Here is a 27,705-nt window from a genome sequence, read left to right on the forward strand (position 1 = left end):
CTTCCTTTTTGGGAATAACAACAACAAACAATGCGATGTAGATGATATCGATGTTGATAGATGATATTAATACTGATGATAGGTGATAAGTACAGGTGACGAGGTGTTATCTATGAGAGGAGGTGATGATTTTATCTAACCCTGTCCTGCAGAGCGGCAGCTAACTCTAATTATGTACATGCATAAATTGGGGCCAGCGTTACGCCGTGGTCCTTTTTATAGCCCCGAGCCTGATGGCCAACCCCTTGCCTGACTTCGCCTTTGATGAAGCATGCGGCGTCTCACTTATCCTGGAGACTCAGCAGTTGCTGTCGTAATTCATCCAGGACCCCCGAAGCTGTCTCGCTGCTGGGGCCAAAGACCCCAACATCCAGCCGGTCGTTTCTAACCGCCGCCTCGACGTCAATGGACGGCTGTGGAGATGGCAGTGTTAGCTCCCTTCGATCCCCAGCGAACCGATCTTGTCGGGGGACCCTTACCTTGAAAATGTCTCTTGCGGTCTTGTTTTCAGCCCCAGTCTCGCCTCCGAGCATCTCCTCGATCCAGAGCTTGGCCGGTCCGTCATCATCCACCTCACGGCCATTACACTCCTTGTCCTGCCAACCATGCACCTCCTCCTCTTCAATCTGAACCAGCTGTGGAGCATCTCCGTCTGCTGCAGCTTCTTGTGCCGACAACTCCGGTAGCTTGATAAAGTTTACCGTTGTGTCAACCTTGATTCCAGTCCAATCAGCTATCTGCGCCAGTGACACGGCGCAGTTGTCGATAGAGCCAATTTCATGCAGGTCGCCCTGGATGCCCCGCGCGAGTTGGAATACAGAGCGCGATCTCGGTTTTTCCACGCGGAGTGGTACAATGTTAAGTGTTGGCGCGATGAGCTCAGGAAGTCCGACCATATCGTGCGAGCGGTTGGCCAGATAGACACCAACTGTCAGGTCTTCGCTAGGTTGAGGGAACGCTTTGACATGGACCTTGGAGTAGACTGCCAAAAACACGGCCTGCACTGATAGACCTTGACTTTGGCACATTTTGTTCAGCCAATCGGTGCTTTCTAGGAGAGCTGGGTGATACTGCCCCACGCCAATCTGAACATCCACCGCGGGTCTAGGCAGCTGTGGTGTTGCTAGAGTGTCCTTTCCTAGATATTTTTCCCAGAATGCTTTCTGCTGCTCTGGGGATGATTTCGCCTGGCTGAATGCCATGAATTCTGAAATGTCGACATGGGAATTCATGGGAGCAGATATGCCTTGGCAGATCGACTCAAACGCGTTGATTAGATGCTGAATCACCACTGCATCATACAGGGCGTGGTGAACATGGAGCATCAATATAGTCTCGGCCTCTGTCTGAGAGGCGTATAGATAAACAAGACCCGATCCCTGTCTCGCCTTTACATGGCGCCGATTGGATTTGATCTTTAAATCGGGCCTCCAGATGATCGGATTATCGACTTGCTTCAACTCTGCCTGGATATAAGGTACAATAGTATCGTCTGTAGACAGGAACGTTGTTCTCAGAATAGGCAGTTTGGCGAGCAGTTGCTCCCATGCGTTGTCTAGCTGACTCTTGGTGATACGCCCAGTGACCTTGTAAAAGAAATCTGGGAAAAAAAGCTTTCCATTTGAACTCTTCCACATTTCCAGCATGTATATTTGTCCGGCAGTGGCAGGAAGGAGTGACTTGACATCCTCTGGGTTTATCCCGTATTTACGGAGCTGAAGATCAATGTTGCCGTTCCTTGGTATCTGCAGTGACGACGAGTCTCCTCCAGAAGAATTCTTAGTCTCCTGTGAGGAAGTGATAGTATCTGCCATTTTTTCAATCGTTTCAACCCGCAGCATATCTCTGACGGAAATAATTATGGACTCTCTTCTCAGTAACGAAGAAACCTTGATGGCACTGATACTGTCGATTCCAAGGTGGAAAATTGTGGTGAGCTTGGTGATTGATTCCTTAGGGACACCGGCAACCAACGACAAGGTTGTCCTAATTTGCTCTTCAAGCGGTGACCACGACATACTCTCAGCATTGTTACCATTCGATTCGTTCAGAGCTGCAGCGCCATTCGGACTTAGACTTGGGAGGGCCTGGATTGATTCTCCATCTTTGATGAATGTTGCAGTTGGTGTGTCTGGGGATCGTATAATGGCCTTGAATACCTGCAGAAGTTGGGAGACGAGTTCGTCAGTGTCCCTCTTGCCTAAAATCGTATCCTTGCAGGCAACGCGCCATACGGCGGATTCATCGACAGCTTCTAATTCAACACAAACGGAATATTCCACTCCTGAGGAGCCCTCAACAGATTTGTATAGCGGCTTAGCTTGCGTTTGCTGGACGTTAGGGCTCTTTTGATAAATGAAAAGGGTATCGAACAGTTCCTTGTTCCCTATTCCAGCCATCGCCTTCGCTTTTCGCAAGGGGTACTGCTGGTGCTCTAAGATATTCGCAAGATTCTTCTGGGTATAATCTAGCATTTCAGACACTGTCCCATGAATGATGCCACGAATTGCCACGGTGTTCATAGTTGGAAATGCGACATTTGATGCTTCTTCTGTGTCTCTACCAAGCATGACAGTACCAAAAAGAACGTCTAGCTGTTTGAGATAGCTGGCAAGGACAATAGTCCAGCATGTAATGCCGAGAGCCTGGACCGTAACTCCGTGTCTTTTGCAGAATTGCAATACTTCTGGAAGTGGAATATCGGATGCAGTCTCTTCACGATGTACCAGAGGGCCTTCATTCCCAGCATCAGGCAGTTGTGGGAATATGCTTGGATTTGCATTGACGAGAGCTCCCCTCCAGAACTGCGACCCTGCTTCTCCAGAAGAAGTAAGGATATGTTCGAGAACGTTGTGATACGGCGGCCGCGTGCAATCTTTGCCAGCGTAGGCGCTCGCTACATCTTGGTGCAACAGCCCAAGTGACCATCCGTCATACATTGCATGAGGGAGAGAAAGGACAAGAAGCCATTTAATTCCGTCCCGAAGAAGTCGTACGTTAAAAAGTGGCTTTGTCATTGCGAGTGGCATCGCGCGGACTCGCTCTTCTTCAAGGATTGATTCAATGGTCTTGTCGGCCAGGTCTACAATATTCCAATCCATTTCGATCGCTGACTTGTGAACAAGCTGGGCGTAAGAAAATGGCAAGTTGGGATTAGATATCGCGGCAAAGGAGGTCCGGAAGATGGGATGTTGCTTCGCAATAATTTCCCATGCCTTTTTCAGCAAGTCGAGATCCACGTCTTCTCCAATCTGTAAAATATCATGGTTGAGGTAATGGTGGCCATCAGAAGCCATCATCTCACTAAGCATGCCTTCTTGGAGTGGCGTCGCAGGGAGGACGTGTTCAATTTCACTCAAGTCATTTCCATCTTCCTCTAAAGATTGTCGTAACTCGGCATCTAACGACGTTAAAGAAACCATGGTGCTGTTAGCTGTGTTATCGCCAGTCATGATCTCCGTCATCATCATCCGTATGGTTCGATTCCGCATGATCTTGCTCACGGAGATATCTATATGCTCTCGTTTCAAGCGAGAGGAGAGCTTGATAGCATCGATACTATCCAGTCCAACTTCGAGGATGGAAGAATCTTCCGTAATCGCATACACGTCTAGACTGGCTAACTTTGCAATTTCTTGCCTAATCATGGATGCAGTCGGGTTCCACTCGAATATAGCCGTGCCGTTGGTTAGGTTGTCGCCAGGGAGCGTAGCCTCAACCGGGTCAGACGTAGCTTTAGCCGGTTTTGAGTTCGTGGAGAAGCTGAGAACTGAGGACGGTTCCTCGGCCAGTATGCTTAAAGAAAGCTTGAATTGTGCTAACAAGTCGGAGATACCATCAAGCGTCAGGATGTCTCCTTGAGAAACTGCAGTCACTTGGAAGGATCCGTTGCCTTGGCTTTGTATTTCCAAGGCTAGGGGGTAATCGGCCTCCGCGAACGATGCCACAGGCTCCCATAAAGATTGTGCTGAAGGAGACGCATTGCCTTCCTCCTTTTGGAAAACAAACAATACATCAAAGAGAGGGCTCTCAGCACTTCGGCCAACCCATTTCATAATTGATCTCAAAGGCGTATGTTGGAAAGGAAGTACGGAGACAGAGAAGTCGTGGCAAGCTTTAGCAAGGTCCGAAAAGGACGAGAAATCAAACCTGGTGATGTTGCAAGGGATAGTATTGAATAAAGGTCCAATCGCGGTATCAGCATCCTCCGAATCAAACGACCTCCCGGAAACCACAATCCCCATTATTGGAATGAAATTGAAATATTTCTCGAATGCGTGGACCCAGCAAGCATGGAAAATAGCCTGCTCCGTCACATTCAGCAATCTTCTCGTTTTCTCGAGGCCCACTAGTCCCTCGATACGAATGGTTGAGGTTCTAGGGTGGGCTTCTGGGGCTGCTATCTGTGGTATTATCCTCTGGTTCATGCCCTCAAGGTGATGGGTCCAGAATGATTTAGCGCCCGGCACGGTGCAAAGTGGTCCAAGTGGCAATATATCAGTAAATGGTGTCGTCTTTGATAACTTCTCTCCACGATATACAGCTGCTACTGCGTCAAGGAGGAGGGGAAGGCTGATTCCATCATACAACCCATGGAATATGTTCAAGCACATCCACCTGCGAGCCTGGCTTGAAATAATTCCAATTTCCCAGACTCGACCAACAAAATTATCAAACCCGAGGTTCCACTCCCTAAAATGACCAGTTGACACCTCTTCGAGTTCGTCGTCATCTGGCGCCACCAATTCAAACCATGGGAAAGTGTCCTCTTTAAGAACAACAAGGGCATATCCGTCATCTGTCAAAGGAAATTTGGTTCGCAGAAGCTGAAGAGAAAATTGGGTCTGGCGCCAGGCCTCTTTTAGGTCTGACAAGCTGACATCAGGTTTTAGTTCAAAGTTGAACGATGTTAGGTACGGATGAGATTCATTCCTCAAGCACTGGTAGAGCATGCCATCTTGCAAGGATGTGCAAGGAGTCATTGCCTCGATGCCTTGTGGAGCAACCTTCAATTCACTTGCTAACTGCGCCGTGTGCATGTGGGAAAATGCAACGATTCTTTGTTTTGCATCTTCATACCGGCGCCTTTCTCCTTCTGCGTCGTTGCCAGGGGCTTCGATGGCCTTGGCTAGCTTTGAAAGGGTTGGGCCTAGAAACCGTTAATAACATTCCAAACTCGTCACGAAGCAAAACTTACATTTCATCACCACTGATGGACGTGCAGTTGGGAAGCCAGCTTCTCGAAGCGACCGAGCAAAAGAAATTGCCAATATGGAGTCTAGGCCTAATTCAAAAATGTTGGAAGATGGTGAAATTGAGCTCTCCTCAGCCTTCGTGAGTTTAGAGAGAATTGGAATAATGGCCCTAACTGTTTCTGTCGACCCAGAAACGCTTTCCAGCTCATGGGAAGACAGTTCTTGCATATCGCTTAATTGCATAGACCCGAATATCCCTCGTAATTGAGCGTTATCAATTTTGTTGTTAGATGAGAGGGGGAGTCTTGTCAGCGGGATGATATGAGTTGGGATCATATACCCTGGTAGATGCATCTGACATTCTTGTCGAATAAGCTCCAAGACCGACCTAGCCTCAGGGCTGAAATCAACCTGTGGCTTATTTTTTGTGGCCGTTGATGGAAGAACAGTGACAAAAGATACAATCTGTTCTTTGGTTGCTGCAGGGTGTTTCAAAACCATTGTCACCACCTCTCCAACTTCGTCCGTAGAATTCTTCATCACATGGTTTATCTCATTGATTTCGAGCCGCTGGCCTCGGAGTTTCACCTGGTCATCAATGCGCCCTAGGAAGCAGAAACTTCCATCGTGCATCATACGAACCAAATCACCAGTTCGGTAAATCCTTTCTCCATAGGTATCAATATACTGGAATTTTTCAGCCGTCAATTGCGGTCGGTTCAAATAACCACGGCCAACAAGGGGCCCAGATACGCAGAGCTCCCCGATGCCACCACGTAGAACAGGAATAGAAGTACCCTGTTTAAAAACATAGCCGCTAACGTTATCAAATTGCGGTCCGATATTGGATGGTTTATCCAAAGATGTAACACGAGGAAGCATGGTACAGCCGATGGTGACTTCCGTTGGCCCATATCCATTGTAAATCACTTCATGAGGGCCCCAATGTTCCAGAATTTCTTGTTTTAGTTTCTCTCCTCCGGTGATAAATACACCACGGCAAAGAGATGGTACATCCTCTGGGCGAATCAATTGTGCAAGACTAGGCGTTAAGTCAATGTGTGTGATGCATAGATCCCGGAGGGTCCCTGCAAAATCTTCGAACAGAGTATCCCTTGGGCAGGAGGTCAAACATATTCCCACACTCCACGTCCAATACTGTTCGAGGACACTGACATCGAAGTGAAAGGAGGCAAATTGGAACCATCGAGATGATTCATCCCAGTGATTGTCAAACAACCTTTGGAAGGAGAGCATTGCCTGAACTGCGTTGTCATGTGTTATCTCACATCCCTTTGGTGTACCAGTACTTCCTGATGTATACAAGCAATAGCACGTTGCGTCGCCTGTAATCGGAGTTTCCAGGGTTGGGGGTGTGGAATTGATTCCATCCAGCAAACCAGCTTCGTTGACTGCCATTACTTTGATACCCGTGAGACTCTCCAGCTCATCTTTTTGCTCTATCCCACAAAGAAGCACATTCGCTCCCGAATCATCAACTATGAATTGTTTTCGAGCGATTGGAGCTCCAGGGTCAATGGCAAGGAATGCACAACCAACTTTGAGAACTCCAAGTATGGAGAAATAGGCCTCTGGGCATTTTTGGAAGGAAACCCCAACCAACGTCCCTTGTTTCACTCCGAGTTGGTTGAGTAAGTTCGCGTATTTGTTCCCCTGTTCATTTAGCTCTTTATACGTCCAGCTCTTAGGAACTAGTTTGCCATTTGATCTTTCTGCGAATTCAAGTGCCACTTTAGAGGGATGGTTAGCAGCTCCAACTTCTACAAACTGATGTAAAAGCTGGGTGGGGCATTCAATCCTGGAATCCTTCCTTGGTAAAACGGATATGATAGAACGATTCGCAGAGTCGAGGTTTGATGAAGTGGAATCGGGATATTGCAGTATATCGGCTAGAAACCAGTCAAGCTCATCCAATAGCAGTGCGGCCTGCTCTTCAGGTAAGATACGGTTCTTAAATGTGACCGCAAGCTTGAGTGTCTTGCCATCAGGTATCAACTCAATTGAAACCGGATACTATAGACTAGATTAATATACTATCATTCACTCATGCTTTGATATAAACTTACCTCCGTTTTGCTCTCTTCATCAACCACCTCCCAGGGGCTGCCTTCTTTATCCGACGGGGCGAGTTTTTGAAATACGAACAGTGTATCAAATAGCGGGGAATCAGATTTGCTCAGGCGTTGGATCTTCGCTAAAGATGTGAACTGATGTTTTACCGCTAGGGCATTTGATTTCATAATCTGGTCAAGTAAGTCCCGATTCGTCCCCTCGACATTGTGCTGTGCCGGCACTGTTGTAAGACAAGGGAAAGCAGTATCCTGTGCCTCTTCCGACATATTTCTTCCCGAAAGAACTAGGCCGTAGGCCACACTTGACTCCCCAAGGTATGAGGAGAGAATTCGTGACCATGCAGCTTGTCCGACGGCTTGTAAAGTGACACCAAGCACACGACATCCCACTTGGAGTTCTTCCATAAGGCTTGAACAGTGTCTGAAGAGCACACGAATTTTGTCCGTTTTAGTGTGAACGGGGTTCATATCTGGGAACTTCGTTGCATGGAATGCTGGGCCCACCTCTCCCCAATAGGCCTCGGACTCAGGAGACTGGAATTTCTCAGCCATGAATCTCAACACAGGGGATATTGGAATTGGTTGAGGCAACGAGGACCCATGGTATAATTCTAGGACTTCTGATAGTATGAGATTCATTGAATGAGCGTCATAAAGAGCGTGATGTGCTGAAACTTGAATGAGCGTAAATTCTTGACCTGCTCTAATTGTAAGGAACCAAGGGAGCTGGTGAATTCGATTCAATACATCCCTATTTTCAAGCTTATGCTCGCATGGTGCGCCAATAAAGCTTTCGACGGGGGATGGACATTCGTGCCAGGGGAGTTCCATAATTCCCGGGCGGTAGGTTACCATCGCGAAAGGAAATGTATCGTCTTTCACATCACAAAATCCGGTTCGGAGCATCTCATTCCTGTTCATAACTTCTTCCCACGCCGCTTTTAATGCGAAAAGGTCCAGTGGTGTTGGGGATCTCATACTCAGGCTGTTAAGGTAAAGGACTCCCTCCGAGTTTATGAAAGCCGCAAGCATACCTGCTTGGGGTGGAGTACATGGTCGTATAGCGTCAACACTGCTTTCGGGCATTTTAATTTTATCGCAAATTGAGGTCAAATGTAACGAATGAAAGCTCCCAAAATCAAATGTAGGAAGGCTCTGAATTTCATAACCACCAGCCTTTGACTGCTGGAGGAATAACGCTATCTCCCTAATGGAAGGTCCCTAAACGTAGTGTCAATATGCAAGCCCCAATGATTGAACGTTAATTCTATATTCGTGAACTCACCTCTAAGATATCAGCTGCTGAGATTTCATAGTCGGCCTTCCTAAAATGTCCAGCAATTTGAATTGCATTGATACTGTCAAGGCCTAATTCAAATATCGTCATATCCATTTCGATAAACTTCTTATCTATTTTTGACATCGTCGATAGCAGGTCTCGGACTTCTAGCGTCTCTGCTAGGGCTCCCTCCTGGGCTTGATGGCATCCGTTTATTTTAGACTCTCCATTTAGTTCTTGTTCCTTGCTGAATACGCTTAGGCCTTGGGCTATATCGCTAATGGGGTCTGTGATAGTGAAATCCATCGCCCTAGCCTCCGGGAAGCGAAGTGTATGGCTTAAAAGGGCAGAATAACAACCAATGATAGCATCAATGTCTGCCAATGGGATAAGACCCTCGTCAAAATGGAAGTGGAAGTACATCTTGTCATCCTCTCGATTTGGAACGATCTCAAAGATAATAGGAAAGTCCATAGTGCCACTTTCAGAGACCATTCTCCACAATGCCTCGTCGAGTGGGCGTGGTGTGCCTTGTAGGAGTAATAATGAGTCAAAAATTTTGAGACCGCGCTGACCAAATCGTGATTGAAGCCGCCTCATTGAGCTAAGTTGATACGGAAGAGAGGCAGACCTATCCCTTTGCAGGTTCCGCATCAGGTCGATATTGGTCATGTTTTGATTGAGTTTCGCCCGAACAGGGAGAGTGTTAAAGCAAGGTCCCACAATTCTTTCCGCTCCTTCAATGGATATACTCCTGCAATTCATCACATCTCCAAAGCAAATATCAGAAGCACCAGAAAGATAACAGATAAGCCTACTCCAGGAAGCCTGCAAAAGGCTAAGAGTAGTCACGGAGGAAATTCTGCATACATTCCCTATCTCAGCCAGACGTATGTCAGGCATGTGGGAGATAGCTCGGTATTGTTTCGGCTTTGCCTTGGTTAAGGAAGATGGCGCGGTGAATAGCGTTGGGGAAAGTCCCTTCAAGTAATCGCTCCAGAACTGGTCCATCGACTCGCCGTTAAGCTTGATCATTTCATGAAGATACAAGTCAAATGGGACGACTGGTGGAAGCTGAGATCCCAACAAGTCTTCCTCGACTTCTTGCAAAAGTACCTCCATTGCCTCGCCATCATACAAAGCGTGGTGAATGGACAGCAGTAGAAAAACCTTAGGAGAATCAAGGCATTGAACAATGGTAAAAGAGCAAAGTGAACGGGGCCCCTCCTCGACAGAGACTGTAGATTTCTGCTGCTCTATGATTGATGGAGCATCCGCCATGGTGCATTCAATGGTCTGCCAAGGGATGTCTATTTTCTCCAGAACAACCTGTACGAATGCAAAACGGGCGTTATTAGTTTGTCGAAACCAAGTTCGCAACATGTCATGTCTTGCAACCATATTCTTCCAGGCCACTTCCATAGCTTCAACATCCGCGCTGATTTCAAAGGTTAGATGGTTATAGTACGATTCACCATTCCCAGTTGCTATCCCCGAAAGCATGCCTTCCTGTAAGGATGTACATGGTAAAACTTTCACAACATTCATCCCATGAGAAGAGACTTCGTTCTTAATTTTGTTTAACAGATCAGGACTGAACAGATGATCGAAATTTGGAAGAGCCCGCAGGCCTGACACTGGGGCCTCAAGTTTCTGCTGCGATTTTCTAGCGAGACGGGCCACGGAATCGTTTTTTATGATGATCGAGACATCGATTTGGCCAAAGCCAGCAAGTTTCAACTGCCGAGAAAGCGCGATCGCTATCACTGAATCAAAACCTAGTCGATAAAATGAAGTATGTCGTCCGATCTCTTTCGTGGAGGCCCCTGTGACCTGTGCAACAATTTCCACGATCTTGGCTTCATTCTCTGACAGGTTTTCTTGTATGTGCTCTTCGTCTTTTCCGCGCGAGTATACATCAAGCAACGCAGAATCCGCATTTGAATATATGGCAAGTAGAGCTCCTTTGTCGATCTTCCTTCCAACTGTCGTCATTGGAATATGACTAATTGGGATTAGGAATGACGGGATCATATATGTAGGCAAGCGGTCGCTTATGTGATCGAAAAGCTGCTGGGGAATAGTAGAATTTTCGGGCTGGTCAAGCCCCTTGATACCGATTTTGTCAGGAACCCAGAAAGATACCAGTTGCTGATTGCCACCATTTTGGCCCTCGCATACGATCGTTGCACAGTCCTTAACGTTTTCATCAGTCATCAAAACACTGGTGATCTCACCCAGTTCAATGCGCTGGCCTCTGATCTTTACTAGGTCATCACGACGACCAGCGAAAGCAATCGAGCCATCGGCAAGAAGTCGCCCATAGTCTCCACTTTTGTATATCCTACCGTATTTGTGATGAGTGACGAACTTCTGCTGCGTAAGTTCTTCCATATTCAGATACCCAATACCCTAGTAGAAATTAGTATATGGCACCGTAAGAGCACATTTCGCAAAGAACTTACCACTTGGTCTCCTCCGAAACAAAGCTCGCCAACTGCTCCTCGAGGGACAAGAGAGAATCCATCCCCTTCCGTAAGAACAAACGCAGAGGTGTTTACGAAGGGTTTCCCAATATTGCTTATAAAGTGGGACATGCAAAGATTTGGCCTAACCGTGCAAATATTCGTTGTCTCACTTGGACCATATCCTAAGTATCAAAAGTTAGTAACATTCTCATCTAATTTAATTTCTTCTCGCTGGAGTTATTCACCCTGCCATAAGCCCCTTCCTGCCCAGTCCATCAGAACCTTCGGGGTCATCGCTTCACCAGCCGTTACGAGGAATTTAACCAGAGGCACGTTCTTCGCCCTTACTAGTGCGGCAACCGTTGGGGTCATGCTGAGATGGGTGATTCGCAAACTGCGAATTGCCTCTTCAATATCCCGGAATAAAACGTCATTTTTCGCAGAACATAGGGTCATTCCCTTGCTCCAGGTGAAAAAGATCTCGAACACAGAAACTATACCAATTAGTACGTAAATAAATTGGTGGTACTAAGGAGGTATGCTAACCATCAAATGCATGAGAGCATGCTTGGAGCAGCCGTGACTCTGGGAAGTCAGGATAAAGGGCAGACAGAACAGCTATGTTGCTCTCTAAGTTGAAGCGTGAAATAAGAACTCCTTTTGGGGTACCAGTGGTCCCAGATGTGAATACCGCGTACGCAGGACCGGAGCCTGGGGGTTTCGACATAAGGGCATATTGGACATCCTCTTCCATTATATCATGATCAACGTGGATAAATTTTGTGTCTGGGAGATCAGACAGCTGGGTTGAAATTTCCTTATCCGTAATGCAAATCTGACAGTTCGCCTCGCGGATAATATGTTTCACTCGCATGATGGGCGTTTGTGGTGTCATTGGCACATATCCTGCGCCGGCTCTGACCACCGCAAGAATAGAAACGTAAAGCTCGAGCGACTTTTCAAGGCATATGGCAACCAAGTTACCCTCAATAACACCCAGTCTTCTAAGGTGGCCTGCAAGCCTGCTGGAGCGTGTATCTAGTTCAGAGTATGTCAGGGTCTGCGTCGTTCTGGCTCCAGTTTCTGGGTCTAAAGAGTCCAAAAATTCAACCGCAATTCTCTCTGGATCGGCTTTGGAGACTTGTTCAACACCATATGAAAGGTCAGGTACCGACTCTAACGACATTGGCAAGGCATTCTCAATTGATAATAGAGGTTCTGGAAGCTGTTGCCCGATATCTCCAAGCAACATATCAGGGGTTTGTAGGACGGTGGAAACGAATCCTTCGATTTGCTGCAGAAATATCCTAGCTTGGCTGGCGGGAAGAATTGATTCCTGAAAGATAGCCTTCGCTTGTATTTTGCCATCCTGAATTCCGATGTCAACGGTTAATGTAAATTCGAGGAAATCCCTCGATGCTACTTGGGTTATTGGGCCGCAAGTAGTATTGATAGTGTCCTGCCAGACGAACAAAGTATCAAATAGTTGTTCCGCCACATTAACCCCTGATGCCTGCTTTATGTCCCGAAGGGGAACAAATCCATGTGCAAGAGTCTTCCTATTCAAACCATGAAGGATTGCAAGCAAGTCTCGAACGGTCCGAATTCGCTGTAGATCGAATCTCAATGGAAGAGTTGAAATGCAAGGCCCCACGATACTGTCGATTCCATCGATAGGGAGCGTACGACCAGCGGATACAGTCCCAAATATTACATCTGAAACGCCATTATAGGCTGCAAGTAGGTATCCAACGGCCGCTTGGAAGATGATCTGTCGGCTTACACGGAAGTCTCGAACCAGAGCATCAAGTTTGTCCAGGTCGATGCTCAGTTGATGTGTAACTACTCCAGTTGATTTGGAAATATCGGATCGGTCTTGGAAGTTAGGCCACACGGACGGCGATGAACCTTCCAGATGGGACTGCCAATAATTTAGAGCCTGCTCTCGGAATTCAGAGGAAGTATGGTTCATGTGAAAGAGGGTAAAGAGTCGATACTGTGGCCTCTGGACGGGAGGTTTATTTCCGAGTGCCGCTGCTATGTCTAGCATAATCTGATCCCAGGACCAACCATCATATAGAGAATGATGAATATGTACTAAAGCTCTGGATTGTCCGTCAACAAGACCCAGCTGGACTCTGAATGGGTGCAGAATATCCCATTGGCTCTGTAGCTCTAGATCGTAGTCAAAATTTTGTGGTTCACTGATTTGATCTGAATTTAATTTTTCCCAGATAACTTGTGCATAGGGAAAGCCTGGAAGATCGATCTCGACGAAGCCAGATCGCAACACCTCGTTTTGCAGAGCAACTGCAAAAAATGCTCTCTTCGCCTCTTGTAGAGAAATTCCATGATCGAACTGCAGTTCGATAGAGTTGAAATACGCCTTTGGGTTTAACTTGGTTTCCAGAAGCATACCCGTCTGAGTCGGACTGCAGGGGATGATTTCATAGGGGTGTTCGCGATATTCGGTGGATTTTAGTTTATCGAGGCCTTGTTCTATTATTGCATTCCAGGTCTCCAAGGCGCTGCCTTGGATAGGAGCCACAGTTGATTCTGGCTCAGGTTTCGACACAAGGACTGCCATTTGGCGAATGGAATCAGCTTCCAAGATGTCCAAGGCGTTGAGAACTATCCCCTCTCGCCGTAATATAGAGGCAAGGTTAATTACTTTTAGCGAGTCGAGTCCGGCAGAGGCAAGGCTCGTGGTAGGACCAACAGGGAACCCTAGCAGCTGCTCAAGGGATGCTGCTATCTTCTGTTCAGTTTCACCCGCAAACTCGGTGGGATCGCCCTGCCCTATGCCCTTGGATATTATATATTCCTCCTGCAGGCCTTTCCTATCAATTTTACCTGATGGAAGCCGTGGCAATTCGTCAAGGATGACAAAATTCCCAGGAATCATAAATTTTGGAAGAGATCGTTGACAAGTCATTTGCAGATCCTTGGACGTACAGCGTTCAACATCGGCGGATAGGAATGCGACAAGCACGCCTTGGACCACGCACACGGCGGCATTTCTCACATATTGACCCTTTAATAAAACGCTTTCGATTTCCCCGAGCTCAATTCGTTGCCCTCGGAGCTTGACTTGTCCTGTCGATATACGACCCATGCACTGGATCTCACCGTTTGGATGTAGGCGGCCCTTGTCTCCGGTTCGGTATAGACGTCCGTATGCCTTGGTTTCGATGAATGCGTTTTGATTTTCCTTTGGTCGATTGAGATAGTACCTAGCGAGCTGTGGGCCTCCAACCACAAGTTCACCGACGTGGCCAACTGGAAGAATCTCTGGTTCCTGACCAACTGTATGGTCTATCGAAATGATGAAGGCGGAGACGGTTTTAAGTGGAATACCGATATTGCCAACAATGGAACCTGCACGGATCGAGGAGACAGCTGTACAGTGTATGGTAGCTTCTGTAGGGCCGTACATTCCGTGCAAAATCCCTGGCCGGTCCTCTGATGATCCAAACTCATCGACCACATGCCTAGTCAACATCTCGCCAATTGTCAATAGCAGATTAAGACAGGGTGTTGCTGCTCGTGATCGGAGGAGTTCTCCGCATACGGTGGGGGTAAGTTCAGCTGCGTCGATATTCAACTTATTGATGATGCCAGGGAGATCGTTTAACATTAACCGTCGGTCGCACCCCACGAGGGTTACACCTCTGAAAAGTGGAAAGACGATCTCAAAAACTGATACATCAAATGTCGGTGCAGCAAATTGGAGAAATCTCCTAAAAGGTGGTATTATCTCGTCATGAGCCAGTAAGGCCTGCACAGCAGCATGGTGAGAGATGCCTACTCCCTTGGGCAGACCAGTAGATCCAGAAGTATACATGACATACGCCAGATCTTCCTCCCGAATATCCACAGCGGGAGGACCGTCTGCAGTCAGGTCCTTACTGTCTTCCATCTTGACTACAGTGACTGGGATTTCAATCTGCTGGAAAGCCCCGGCGAGCTGCTCATTGGTAATGACTACGCGAGCATCAACATCCCCAACTATAAAGTTAAGCCGCTCCGTCGGGGTATCAAGATTTAAGGGACAGACGGCTGCACCCGCTTTGAGAATCGCCAACCATGCCACGTAAAGATCTAGTGATTGAGGTAGAAGTACGGGTATGATGCGTCCGTGTTGCCCAGGAGCTGGGAGAGATGCAAGAGTGTGCACAAGGTGGGATGCTAGCTCTTCCGAGCGTGAATGAAGATGCTCATAAGTTAGGTCTTCTGTTTCTCCGTTTCCGTTTAGGAACGATATTGCTGGTTCACTGCCAGCCCGTTGCACCATGTCATGAAAAAGGCGGGGGCCAGGAAGAATCATGGGCGTTGGATTGAGAATTGAAAGCATGGGGGACTCTCGCAGAAGCCTTTCTAGTTGCCTGGCGATCTGGGTCAAGTACTCTGCACTTGCGCAGCCCCTAGATATGATAGACCCTTCCAAGTGGACGGGAGAATATCTGACTTCGAGCTGACAATGCTCGTTGGAAACGGGAGTCTATGGTCTTGATTAACGCGGATACAAGATCATACTAGCAGGTTCGTTACTTACTTCTGCGGTGACTATGCTTGTATAATTACCAGAGTCAGAACCCAGTGTTTCAACTTGGACTCTCTCGATCTGGTTGGTTTTTGGATGTACTTTCACGGGAGTTCCATCGACAAGAATGATTGGTGATTCCTCCTCGCTCAAGCGACTTAGTATCGACGCCCATGACAGAATCAGCTTATCGACTTCAATGCTGCCGTCCAGCTTCCAGACAGCTGAGGCCTGTGAGGGAACCGGCTCCAGCCCATAGTTGAGGTCTGGAAATTGTGTGTATCTATTGAATTGAAGAGGCTCCATGGTTGTGTATGTAGTGTAAATAAGTGATAATCGTCTATACAATTGACATGACTGAGGAGAAAGGTCCCGAGCTGGAGGGTTATAACTGCTTCCGACGACAGAGAAAAAAGCCTGGCGACAGAGAGAATAATGATAAAAATAATAGTGATGACAGCAGCTTCTGGTTAAGTGCCACTAAGCGCGTGACGTCTTCAGTTCAGAGCTAGAAGCCATCAGAGAAAGAAGCTAACGGAGGGGAGAAGACTCCATACAAGACGTGAAAGGTGTCCCCGTCCAGTCAGGGATTGGCTCAGGGCCCAGAGAGCCTAAACCGTGGGCCCAGCGAGAAACTCCTAACCGAGTTGTCTACTGATCAAACCTTAGATAAAAAAAATCAAAACTTCAAGTGATCTCGTAGCGTATTGCGGTATGCCTTGCCACGAAGGAGGGGGTTCATCCGGGTTCGCCATAGTCCTCTATTGCATCTACCCCTGAAGAAAGAAAAGAAAAGACCGGTATACGGAGTAGAGAGATGCCTTGCAGACGGCACAACAAGCAATACCCGAGCACCGACAAGTCCCGATATGGGAGGCGAGACAACGCGAGTAACCTGCTGGCGAGAGGAGACAGAATGATTGGGCCAGTGGGCGAATCGGCGACTTCTGCTGCTGCGAAACGGTGACCCATGGAGCCCAGGGGCCGGGATACTGAGATGGAGCTGCGTTGCTTGGTTGCTTGCTTGCTTGGTGGCCGGGTTTGTTGCGTGGGGCGGGAAGAAGCGTCGTAGGTAAGCAGAAAGCCAGCCAGAATTGCATTTTTTTTGCATTTTTTGCATTTTTGTCCGTTGTTTCGGAGGGTGAGGTGAGGATGTCCCGAAGCGGACTAGCGCGCGTGTCGGTCAAACACGGATCTAATCTTATCGATCTGATAACTTTGACCGCGAAAAGGAACATCCGACCTCAGGCCCCTTTGCCCCCCTAGTGCCCTCCACCCACATCCACATCCACGTCGAACAAGCGAACAGGAACAGGAGGGCAGGGAACAGAGCGGGCGGACCGGACGAAGCAGCAGCAGCAGCAGAAGAAGAAGAAAGGGTCCTCAGAACACAGAATACGAACGGTAGTCAAACGGCATTTCCTGGTGGACCTTGGTACGCAATCAGGTCATGGTACAGGTTGATTGAATTAACCGGTTACTTGGAATAATATGACGCTCTCTCCAAGCGCTATGCACAGCCGGTGTCAGGGATTCGCAGGCACAAGCCTATGACGATGCTCAGCACTCGCACTGTTCCGTGTCCTAAAACTCTACTCAAGAGGATCGATGTCTCCCTCCCTTCCCGCGCCATCGCCTAAACTGCTTGCTGCTTGCATAACTACCAGGGGCTAGTTAGTGCATTTAGCATCTCCGTTATCAATCAGCCCGTCGAGAGTTTCAAGTGGAACCCTTTTTCAACTCTAAATTTCTCGTTTCCCGTGCCCGTGATGATAATGATGCGACATGCGGGCAGGGACCGGCGGAGATGGAAGCATATCCCAAGGTTCTTCAACCCATTGCTCCAGTTGATTTAAATCATCCTCCGCTCCAGGTCCATGGTCCTTGCATGCTACAACATCACTGTCACCCTCATATTAAAACCACGATCATCGATATTCTTCCCCTTTCATTGAGTACATACATGCCAATTGGTTATGGCTCCCTCGTTAGAATCTCTCAGCCCGTACATAAACGGTGCTCCTGCCTCGGTGAATGGTTTCGCCAATGGAGCAGAGTACCCAGTGCCGAAGCTGGACTTGCAGCCAGAAACAACCACGGAGTCATCCAACACAGCGGGACTTCAGAAAGTACTGACTCCCGTCTCTGACGACGAGCTCCATGATCTATTATGTGTTGGATTTGGGCCCGCGTCCCTCGCCATAGCTATTGCTCTTCACGATCGACTGGCTGAGTCCAGCCATGCACCAGATACCACTACACTCCCAAAGGTCTGCTTCCTGGAGAAACAGTCAAACTTCGCCTGGCATTCGGGCATGCTCCTGCCGGGATCGAAGATGCAGATATCCTTCATCAAAGACCTAGCTACCGTCCGCAATCCCCGGAGCGAGTTTACGTTCCTAAACTACCTACAAATCCACGACCGTCTGCTTCACTTCGCGAATCTGGGAACCTTCCTTCCTGCCCGTGTTGAATTTGAAGACTACATGAAATGGTGCGCGAGCAAGTTTGCCAATCTCGTCAGATATGGAACTGAAGTCATTGATGTTACCCCTTCGGCAATTGATCCCTTGACTGGGAAAATCCACTCCTTCACTGTCCGCTCCAAGGACTTGGAGACGGGCGAGATCACCACTCGCAAGGCTCGACATGTGGTTGTTGCAATTGGCGGCAAGCCCAATATACCGTCAGGTTTCCCAAGCAACTCAAGAATAATCCACTCTTCAGCATATTGCACCACTCTCCCAAATATTCTAAACAACACCCTAAAGGAATATCATATTGCTGTAGCAGGAAGCGGCCAGAGCGCAGCTGAGATCTTCCATGATCTCCAAAAACGGTATCCAAATGCCAAAACAAGCCTTATCATGCGTGACTCGGCCCTTCGACCCAGCGATGACTCCCCCTTGTAAGTAATGTCTACCTCTTATATCATGACCATCTCTAACAAGGTTCATAGTGTTAATGAACTATTCAACCCCGAGCGAGTCGACAAATTCTTTAACCAAAGTGAAAAGGAGAGACAGTTCTTCTTGTCCCGTCACCGCTCTACCAACTACGGAGTGGTTAGACCTGAACTCATCGAGCAGATCTACGGAGACATGTATATCCAGAAGATCAAATGCCCCGACGAACGAAAATGGCAGCACAGAATCTTCCCATCTCGCCTCATCTCAAAGATCGAGTCAGACAAGAGCGAGAAACTTAGCATGTCACTACAACACTCTCAATCCGACGATATCACCATGAACGGAATCCATGATGAGGAATTGACTGCCGATGCCCTGGTTTTGGCAACCGGCTACCTTAGAAATGCGCACGAAAGCATGCTAGCTTCAATTGAACCGCTACGAGCTCATAAACAGATGGGCTGGAAGGTCCAGAGAAATTACAGACTGGAACTTGATAAAGGCCAAGTGGATGTCAATGCCGGTATTTGGCTACAGGGATGCAACGAATCTACACATGGACTCAGCGATAGTCTCCTCTCGATCCTAGCCGTTCGGGGCGGGGAGATTGTGCAGGCGATATTTGGTGCCCAACTTGCCAACGGCAATTAACTTACTTGGCAGGGCATGAGATGGTGCCACTTTCAGACGAGTTTACGAGGGAGGTCCGAGGATGTCTTTGAGTCAGGTTATACCGCGCGTAGAATAGTTCCTTTTTTGGTTATTTAGCTTTCCTTTTTGGCGTAAAAGTTCTCAGCAGCAACAGCATCTAAGGATTATAATTTCTCGTTTTCTTTTGCATCTAGGGATGATAATTTCTTGTTTTTCTCTTGGTCTTTTCCTTTAGATATTTTAATCCGCTTTACCCGCATAAATCCCTCTACCCCCGTGAACCTCCCCCTTAGTTTTCCCTCCAGGGCATCCATGTATGTAATAGATAATCCCCATAGCCATAATTACACGTGATACTATATACATGAAGCCCTAAACTCAATCGCTAAATTCCATGTCTATAAGCTGTCCTGAGAGGCGGAACACAAAGCTCCCTCCCATCCTGCAGCAGTTCCTGGCACAACGAGGGCAGCGAGGGATACGGTCAGAGTTTTCCAGTATATTAGCCTCAGCGGAAGCCCTTCCATATGCCATACTTGCATGTTCAAACGGCTTAACACTTACCATCTCCACAAATGAGCAAATAAATATAAAAATAAATGAAAAATAAAACCAAAAATAAAATAAAAATAAAAACAAAAGCATTGAGTTTCCAAGGCTAACATGACGCCGCTGATCCCTGCGCCCTCACGCCACCAATGCACTAATAACGACTGCGTTCTCTCGCGTGGAGCAAGAGGACATGCGACTCCTCGATCTGATAAGCCCATGTGCAAACCTTGTCTGTTATCTGATCCATACTGTGGACCTGGAAAATCTGATAGTCTCCGACATTCCCCGGTTAGAACTCAGCGAGATGCAGCATGCGACACGCCAAGCGCCGAGAGCCCAAGGAACAGAACACCTCGATGGGCCGCAGAGCTTTGCGCCCAAGTCCTTCATGCCGGCGGTTCCGTGCGTGCGTCGTGCGTTCGGGGGTGAATTAGCAGGCGGTCTGCGCGAATTTGGTGGATAAAAGGAGAAAAGACGAAAGGATAAAGGACCAAGGTCTCACGACCCGGCCGTAGCCTTGATCAGCAGTAGGATTTCTTGGTATACGGAGTACATATTCCCGTATTTTGTCTAAATGCATGCAGGTTCGGGACTGCTGAGGCAAAGTCGTAAGTTGACATAAAATTTGGATCTATCATACAGGATTAAGTCACACGGCGGTGTTGCGGGAAAGAAGCAAAAGAAAAAAGAAAAGCATCATTGAGTCAACTGCGGACCATGTTCTGTCGTGGGCTGCATCATGTACTGCGATCCCGACAGAAAGTAGGGGAACCCCTCCATGTCAGCCTAGGCAACCGTTGATCTAGACTCGCCCCCCTGAATACTCCAACAGTTCCGCATCATACATCTTGTAGTAATTCACAACCGTCCCTCCAAGCATCGAACTTCCAGCTTGCCGCTGGCCGAAATATGGCGCTGGATCACACCAGAAATCTTGACAGTTGCGGATGATTCCATGCGAGAACGGGTTTTGTCGTTGCCTTTGGCCTTGGCCGTCCTGGAGCCCGTCTTGAGCTGCTGCCATGAACGCGTCGAACCCAAACAGGCTCTTCCACTTGGTGAAGCAAGAGGAATGCGAATGCTTCTTGCCTCCGATTGTTGATGCAGCTTGATTTGCAGATGCAGGAGTCTTGTGGCTGAACCCGTGTCCATGGCCTCTCATGACCTCAAAAGTGGTCGTGCCTCTGGATATTTGGTATAGTTGAACGAAGGTAAGCATGGTAACCCAGACAAGCTGAAGAGCGGTCCAAATAGTTAGAATGAAAGTGTATGTATCTGTCTCAATCAGGTTGCAGAGCCACGGAGAGATGAAATTGCATGTTGTTTTCTCGCCAGCTGGAACAATAGCAGAATAATCTATCGACCATGTTAGTCCATACCAAAGTATCAAGTGACGAGAGGGGAAGCTCACAGATAAAGACCAATCGAATGTAGGCAATAATCCCAAGAAGCAATAGAATAAGATAAAGCATGAAATGGCGGATATTATTGTTTCCTACGCAGTTATTTATCCATGGACAATGGCTAAACAGCAGTTAGAACCTGGTAATGTCATCAGTCAAGGGTACCAAACTTACTGGTCATGTTTTGATACACAGCGCTTGCATCGCCTGCAATGCTTACTCCTGATCGGCCTCCTAATCATACAAGGAACACAGAAATGGTCCTCATCGTAATTCCAATCATCAATAAGGTCCGTGATGACAGCTTTCTGTTCGTTCCGGCTGCTCAATTTCGGGACAAACCCAGGGTCTTCAATCATAGCGTATGTGTAAAAGTAGGTCATTAATGCAAACAAAACAAGGAAAATTAAATTCAGAAAGGGGGAGGAGGAGTATGTATCTATAGCCGAATTAGTTCATATCACTACACATATAACGGGATCAAGGAAAAGGAATGGGGTCGTACTAGGTAGAATAACGTGCAACCATCGCAACGCAACCCAGAACGCAGACGCTGCAAAAACCCCAGCCGGGAATGCCTAGTTGAAGTGTTAGTGTTTTGGATATGTAGTAGATGGGGACGAAGCACAACAAACGTACCGTCCTCTGAAGCACTCTAAAGTCCAATGGGCCTCTTTTCGAAACCCACTTTATAAGCAAATGGACACCAAACATAAAGAGGAGCGTGGCAAGAATAGAGACATATATCGACAGGGAGCTCAGGATAATCAGAACAGCCGGTAGGGCAGCAAAAGGCAAAAGGAAGTAGAATCTGGCCATATGTAGCGGCGATCGCAGAACATGGCCGATAACAGACGGCGCAGCCGAACTGGTTCCGTCGGGCTTATAGCCACACTCTCTCAGCGCATGATGCCATACATTAGTTGTCTTCATTTCGTCAGCAACAGTAGCCGGACTCTTGCCTTCCTTTGTCTCAGCAAACCTATCCGCGCCGTACTCTATTATCTTCTGAACGCAGGCGGTAGACCCTTTGACTAGGGACCAGTGGATCGGCGTTAAGCCTCCTTCATCTGTCGCATTAACATCCGCACCCCATCTTAAGAAGACGTCGACACAGGCCGGAAACCCCTTGTAGGCTGCCCACATCAGGCCAGTATGCCCCTGAGGATCAGCAACATCAACTGGAATCTCCTGGTGGAGGAGCAGGACCAGTAAGAATGCATTTCCGTCTATAGTAGCCAAATGAAGGATATTGAAGCCCTGGATATCGGTCAAGAGAGGATCGGCTCCGTATTGAAGCAGGAGATGGACGATATAGTAGTGACATCTCTGGGCAGCCCACATGGCAGGCGTTGCGACAGACTCGCCGCCCTTGACGTTGGCATCGGCGCCAGAATCGAGGAGGAACTTGCAAAGCTCATAGCGATTATTTATAGCAGCCCACTGAATAAATAGAACAATCACACAAATCAGCTTCAGATATCACCATCATCGTCGTACTTCTTTTTCAGCGTACATGTAATGGGGTTATGTCCTCCTCGTCACGACAACTGATATCGTACTTCCCGCTATCGTAGAGCTTCTTGATCGCAGCGATTTCACCAAGCCTAGCCAGCTGCATAATATCGTACTCGAGAGGAATCGGGTCCGCGATTTTCGGGGCCTTCATGGGCTTCAGTTCGACGCCGCTCGCGGTGTCTGGCGGTAAAGGGGATTTCGCGGCCATGCTACCTGTCGAGGTTGAGGACGAGCTGGGGGTAGACAGCGGCGAGCTGCCGAGTCCATTGTTGGGCGACATGTCGGCTTGGTCCAGGACAGCCTTCAGTGCTTGCTGGACATGCTGAGGCCTTTCTCGCTGTCTCGAGAGAAAAAGTCGAGCTGGTTTCGTTTTGATGTCCGCGATTTCTCCATATTAGCCCGACAAGGCCTAGCGCGCTCACTCAGCCTCATCCAGGTACGAAGCTGACATTTATATGGACGACATCGATATTCACCTATATTATACAAAGAAAAGCAGTTATCTGATTCTATTTATTGATGACTACGTCTTATTAGCAGATATACGCCTCTCTCTAGTACTTATATACAAATTATTGCCATGTTGGTGGCATCTGCATAGCTCTTGGTATGCGGCTCAACTCGTTGCTTGGTACGAGGACAAGAAGCTATCGACGCCCATCCTCGTGTAAGTTGTTGCTTCGTATAAAGGACGCTGACACTATTCCGCAAGAGATATAGCTTCCTTACTACTTTTCAGTGCCCCTGACAAGGAATAGTAGGCACTATCGTGTGCATCTCGGCCTGGCGTCCTCCCCATCTCATGGCGGCTTAATGAGATGAAACGGGATAAACACAGCCTTCCAAACAGTCCAGCTTTATATTATCATAAACGACGGACTCATTATAGAAATAAAGGCAGATATCAAATGAATGCAGTATCAAGAGCTTCATAGACCGAGGAGAGTGCTGACTAATACTGACTCTTCAGCCACTTTGAAAGTCTGAGAGCTTCAAGATCTCAACTTTATATCAATTACATCTAACCAGCTTCTCTCTTCGGCGGTGCCTTGACGGGCCTTGTAGCTATTCCTACCTGAACCTCTTCTATTTCTTCTCAACATGCGATAACCTAAACCCCAACTCACGACACCAGTCAACCTAAATCTTAACATCATATATAGGCCGCGATTTTCATTCCCATCCTCCCCGAGACGAATCCGCCATGGATATCAAAACCTACATATCAGACTCCCTTCTTCAGTTTACCGGAGTCTCAGACCCTACCGTTGTCGATTTTGTTCTTGCCACAGCGTCAAAAGCCAAATCACGGGATTCCCTACGCGACCAGCTTGGGGTGTTTTTAGATGGCGGGGATGGAGATGTACAACCGTTCTATTCGGAGTTATGGAATCGGGTAAATCCGTCGGGGCGCGATGACATGCCGACAAAGGATAAGCCAAGTCAACAGCAGTCGAAGAAGAAATACCGTTTGGTTGAAATGGAAGACGAGCCGGCAGACCACGACCTTAATGTTAGCAAGCCCCGGTCAAAGGAGGCTGGCTCATCTCGCTCGCGGTCCACGCCAAAAAGCAGAAGTGACGAAAGCAGTGAGCACAAAAGGCGGGATAACAATACTGATGGACGGGAACACAATCGGCCAAGGAAAGTTCGGCGGATAGACGACCAGGATTTTGCCAGCCGGTGGGGGGATGAAGAGCCTCCGTTAGGCGAAGATGAGCTCGAAGAACAACGTATGCCTCCTCCAAAAACCTCTCGCGACAAGACCAGCGCTTCCTATGTCGACGAGTCGGACGAAAACCATAATGATGACCCCGAAAGAGCTAGGGAACGTGATAAGCGGGAACGTGATGAGTTCGCGAAACGGCTGGTGTCAAAGGATGATCAACGATCCAAAAAGCTCATCGAAGACAGGTCATCCAGAAAGGAGGGTGGGGTGGCTGCGCGGAGAGCCCTTGCAGATGACTCGGCCGCTAGGGCTGCTGCGATGCCAGACCTTCGCCTACGATCTCGTCAAGATTATCTAAAGAAGCGAGAGGCTGAACGTCTAGCTTTATTGCGCAAGCAAGTTGCGGAAGAAACAGCTGAACTCCGCGAAAACCCTGATTTGACACGGCAGGAGAAAGAAGAGTTCGCAAAGAACAGAGAAGTTTTAAGGTTGACTGAAGAACGGCTGCAAATAGATGATCATCGAGATGGCTACTTCCTGCCGGAGGATTATATAACGGAGAAAGGGAAGATAGACCGGAAACGAAAAGAAGAAGCACTTTACAAACGATATGTCGATCGTGATGACCATGGCAAGGAACGTTTTGTCACCGAACATGAGGAGTGGGAACTTGAACAAACTGCAAAGGCCAAAGCCCAGGTTACAAAAGCAGAATTTGTTGATGAAGGGGACTATGAATATGTCTTCGATGATGCGCAGAAGGTGAATTTCATCATGGATTCAAAGCTAGTTGGCGACCACAAACCCATGACGAAGGACCAGATGCTTCTGCACAAACAAATTGATGCAGCTGAGAAGAAGGCAGCATCGATTGAAGAGACGCGGAAAAGCCTACCGATTTATCAGTTCCGAGAACAAATCCTAGAGGCTGTGGCAAATCACCAGGTTTTGATCATCGTGGGAGAAACTGGTAGTGGAAAGACGACGCAAATTCCTCAATATCTACACGAAGCAGGGTATACTAAAGGTGGTCTCAAAATAGGATGTACGCAACCACGTCGAGTTGCCGCGATGAGTGTTGCTGCGCGTGTTGCCGAAGAAGTAGGAGTTAAGCTTGGAGATGAAGTGGGATACTCGATTCGATTCGAGGATACTACCTCCGACAAGACAGTACTGAAGTACATGACTGATGGTCGCTTATTACGAGAACTTCTCATGGAACCAGATTTAGCTTCCTACTCTGCTCTGATGATTGATGAAGCGCACGAGCGTACCGTCCCAACCGATATTGCCTGCGGTCTCTTAAAAGATATCGCGAAAGCCCGGCCAGATTTGAAGCTCCTTATCTCGTCCGCAACAATGGACGCCCAAAAGTTCCAAAAATACTTTGATGACGCCCCTATCTTTAACATTCCCGGCCGCAGATACCCCGTCGACGTCCATTATACCTCCCAGCCAGAAGCCAACTATTTGGCCGCTGCAATCACCACTGTCTTCCAAATCCACATATCCCAAGGCCCAGGAGATATATTAGTATTCTTGACAGGTCAAGAAGAGATCGAATCTGCAGAACAGAATCTCCAAGAAACAGCCCGGAAACTTGGAAATAAAATTAAAGAACTGGTGGTCTGCCCTATCTATGCGAATCTCCCGTCCGAACTGCAAACGAAGATATTTGAACCTACACCCCCTGGAGCTCGAAAGGTTGTCCTTGCTACAAATATTGCTGAAACAAGTTTGACAATTGATGGGATCGTATATGTTATTGACCCGGGGTTCGTCAAGGAGAGTGTTTTCAATCCTCGTACTGGCATGGAAAGTCTCGTTGTCACGCCGTGCTCTAGGGCATCCGCCGGTCAACGAGCTGGTCGAGCCGGTCGTGTTGGGTCAGGCAAATGCTTCCGTCTATATACGAAATGGGCGTATTATAACGAACTCGAGCAGAACACCACCCCTGAGATCCAGCGCACAAATCTCAGCGGTGTGGTGCTAATGTTGACTTCTCTAGGAATCAATGACCTCCTTGACTTTGACTTTATGGACCCGCCTCCGGCAGAGACCCTGATCCGTGCTCTTGAGCAGCTTTATGCACTTGGCGCCTTAAACGACCATGGAGAACTCACAAAAGTTGGTCGCCAGATGGCAGAATTCCCAACTGACCCGATGCTCTCCAAGTCCATCCTTGCCGCAGACAAATACGGCTGCGTTGAAGAGGTTTTATCCATCATCGCCATGCTAGGAGAGGCTAGCGCCTTATTTTACAGGCCCAAGGATAAGAAGATCCACGCTGACAGCGCTCGCGCCCGATTCACCATCAAAGATGGAGGTGACCACCTAACGCTCCTCAACATCTGGAACCAATGGGTAGACGCAGACTTCAGCTATGTCTGGGCGCGGGAAAACTTCCTCCAGCAGCGAAGCTTAACCCGTGCCCGCGACGTCAGGGACCAACTTGCTAAACTATGTGATCGAGTCGAAGTAACTCTCAGTAGCGCAGGAGCAAGCAATCTACCGGTGATTCAGAAGGCAATCACGGCAGGCTTCTTCCCTAACGCCGCTAGACTTCAGCGCGGAGGAGACAGCTATCGAACCGTCAAGAACGGCCAGACCGTCTACCTCCATCCATCAAGCACACTGTTCGGGGCAGATCCTAAATGGGTCATCTACTTCGAGCTGGTATTGACTAGCAAGGAATTTATGCGTAGCAATATGCCGCTGCAGCCAGAATGGTTAACAGAGGTTGCTCCCCATTATCACAAGAAGAAGGATCTGGAGACGCTTGGTTTGGGTAAACCCAAGGGGCCAAATGCTGCGGAAAAAAGCAAGGCATGAGAACTGATTGCGCCGCCAATAGATACCTAGGATGTAAGATAGTCACTTTTTATTATATACCATGTATTACCATTTAAAGAGCCATCCAAGTTCCTCCCGTAGGCAAAATCTCGTGGAGGCATAGTCAGGTATGTAATTAATCATACGACCACATACGATATCCAGCCCAAATACCGCGTTTCATTGGCCTATTCTTGTACTAATGGTATAATTTGGTATTATTATTAATAAGCATCTTAGTAAGTAATTTCCTTCCTAATCAGGAAATAACACGCTTAGTCATCTACAATAAATCACCTGACTGTGATAAATGGGCAAAATCGCTTACTTATTTTATCACATGATTTACTTGTAATAATCGTGCTCTGATTGGTCCAAAATGTTCCTGCGCCGTGTCCCCGTGACTTCTTTCTCCCGCGTGCCTCGGCTCTCCACCAGAACTTCGGCGTTTGGAGTTAACCATTTATATTCAAACGTCTGCCAATCTTCAAGTTCACTACTATCTTATCCCAGGTTGTATCTCTACGCCAGTATATATACCTATTCCTCTGTTCTAGGTAAGCAACCTCGCATATATAAGCGCCCAGTCATAC

At 47.8% G+C, this 27,705-nt stretch overlaps 4 protein-coding genes across 4 annotated transcripts; 2 read left to right on the forward strand and 2 right to left on the reverse strand.

Moving 5' to 3' along the window:
• Positions 1–281: 281 nt before the first annotated feature.
• Positions 282–15,884, reverse strand: GIQ15_00665 (nonribosomal peptide synthetase 2; the record flags this gene model as incomplete). Its single annotated transcript, XM_033548082.1, has 9 exons — positions 282–413; positions 480–5,149; positions 5,198–7,229; positions 7,283–8,509; positions 8,574–10,979; positions 11,033–11,217; positions 11,281–11,529; positions 11,582–15,536; positions 15,591–15,884. 9 exons carry the CDS (start codon positions 15,882–15,884, stop codon positions 282–284), a joined length of 15,150 nt encoding a protein of 5,049 aa, XP_033409033.1.
• Positions 15,885–17,554: 1,670 nt separating this feature from the next.
• On the forward strand, positions 17,555–19,138 carry GIQ15_00666 (uncharacterized protein; the record flags this gene model as incomplete). Its single annotated transcript, XM_033548083.1, has 2 exons — positions 17,555–18,486; positions 18,538–19,138. The coding sequence occupies 2 exons, from the start codon at positions 17,555–17,557 to the stop codon at positions 19,136–19,138; spliced, it is 1,533 nt and encodes a 510-aa protein (XP_033409034.1).
• Positions 19,139–20,492: 1,354 nt separating this feature from the next.
• GIQ15_00667 (palmitoyltransferase akr1) lies at positions 20,493–22,891 on the reverse strand (the record flags this gene model as incomplete). The annotated part of the gene is made up of 5 exons (XM_033548084.1): positions 20,493–21,046; positions 21,338–21,532; positions 21,599–21,671; positions 21,733–22,536; positions 22,610–22,891. The coding sequence occupies 5 exons, from the start codon at positions 22,889–22,891 to the stop codon at positions 20,493–20,495; spliced, it is 1,908 nt and encodes a 635-aa protein (XP_033409035.1).
• Positions 22,892–23,815: 924 nt separating this feature from the next.
• GIQ15_00668 (uncharacterized protein) lies at positions 23,816–27,112 on the forward strand (the record flags this gene model as incomplete). The annotated part of the gene is made up of 1 exon (XM_033548085.1): positions 23,816–27,112. One exon carries the CDS (start codon positions 23,816–23,818, stop codon positions 27,110–27,112), a length of 3,297 nt encoding a protein of 1,098 aa, XP_033409036.1.
• Between the last annotated feature and the right edge of the window lie 593 nt (positions 27,113–27,705).

Source organism: Arthroderma uncinatum (assembly GCF_011692745.1).
Source record: "Arthroderma uncinatum strain CBS 119779 chromosome Unknown scaffold1, whole genome shotgun sequence".
Taxonomy (NCBI): Eukaryota; Fungi; Ascomycota; class Eurotiomycetes; order Onygenales; family Arthrodermataceae; genus Arthroderma; species Arthroderma uncinatum.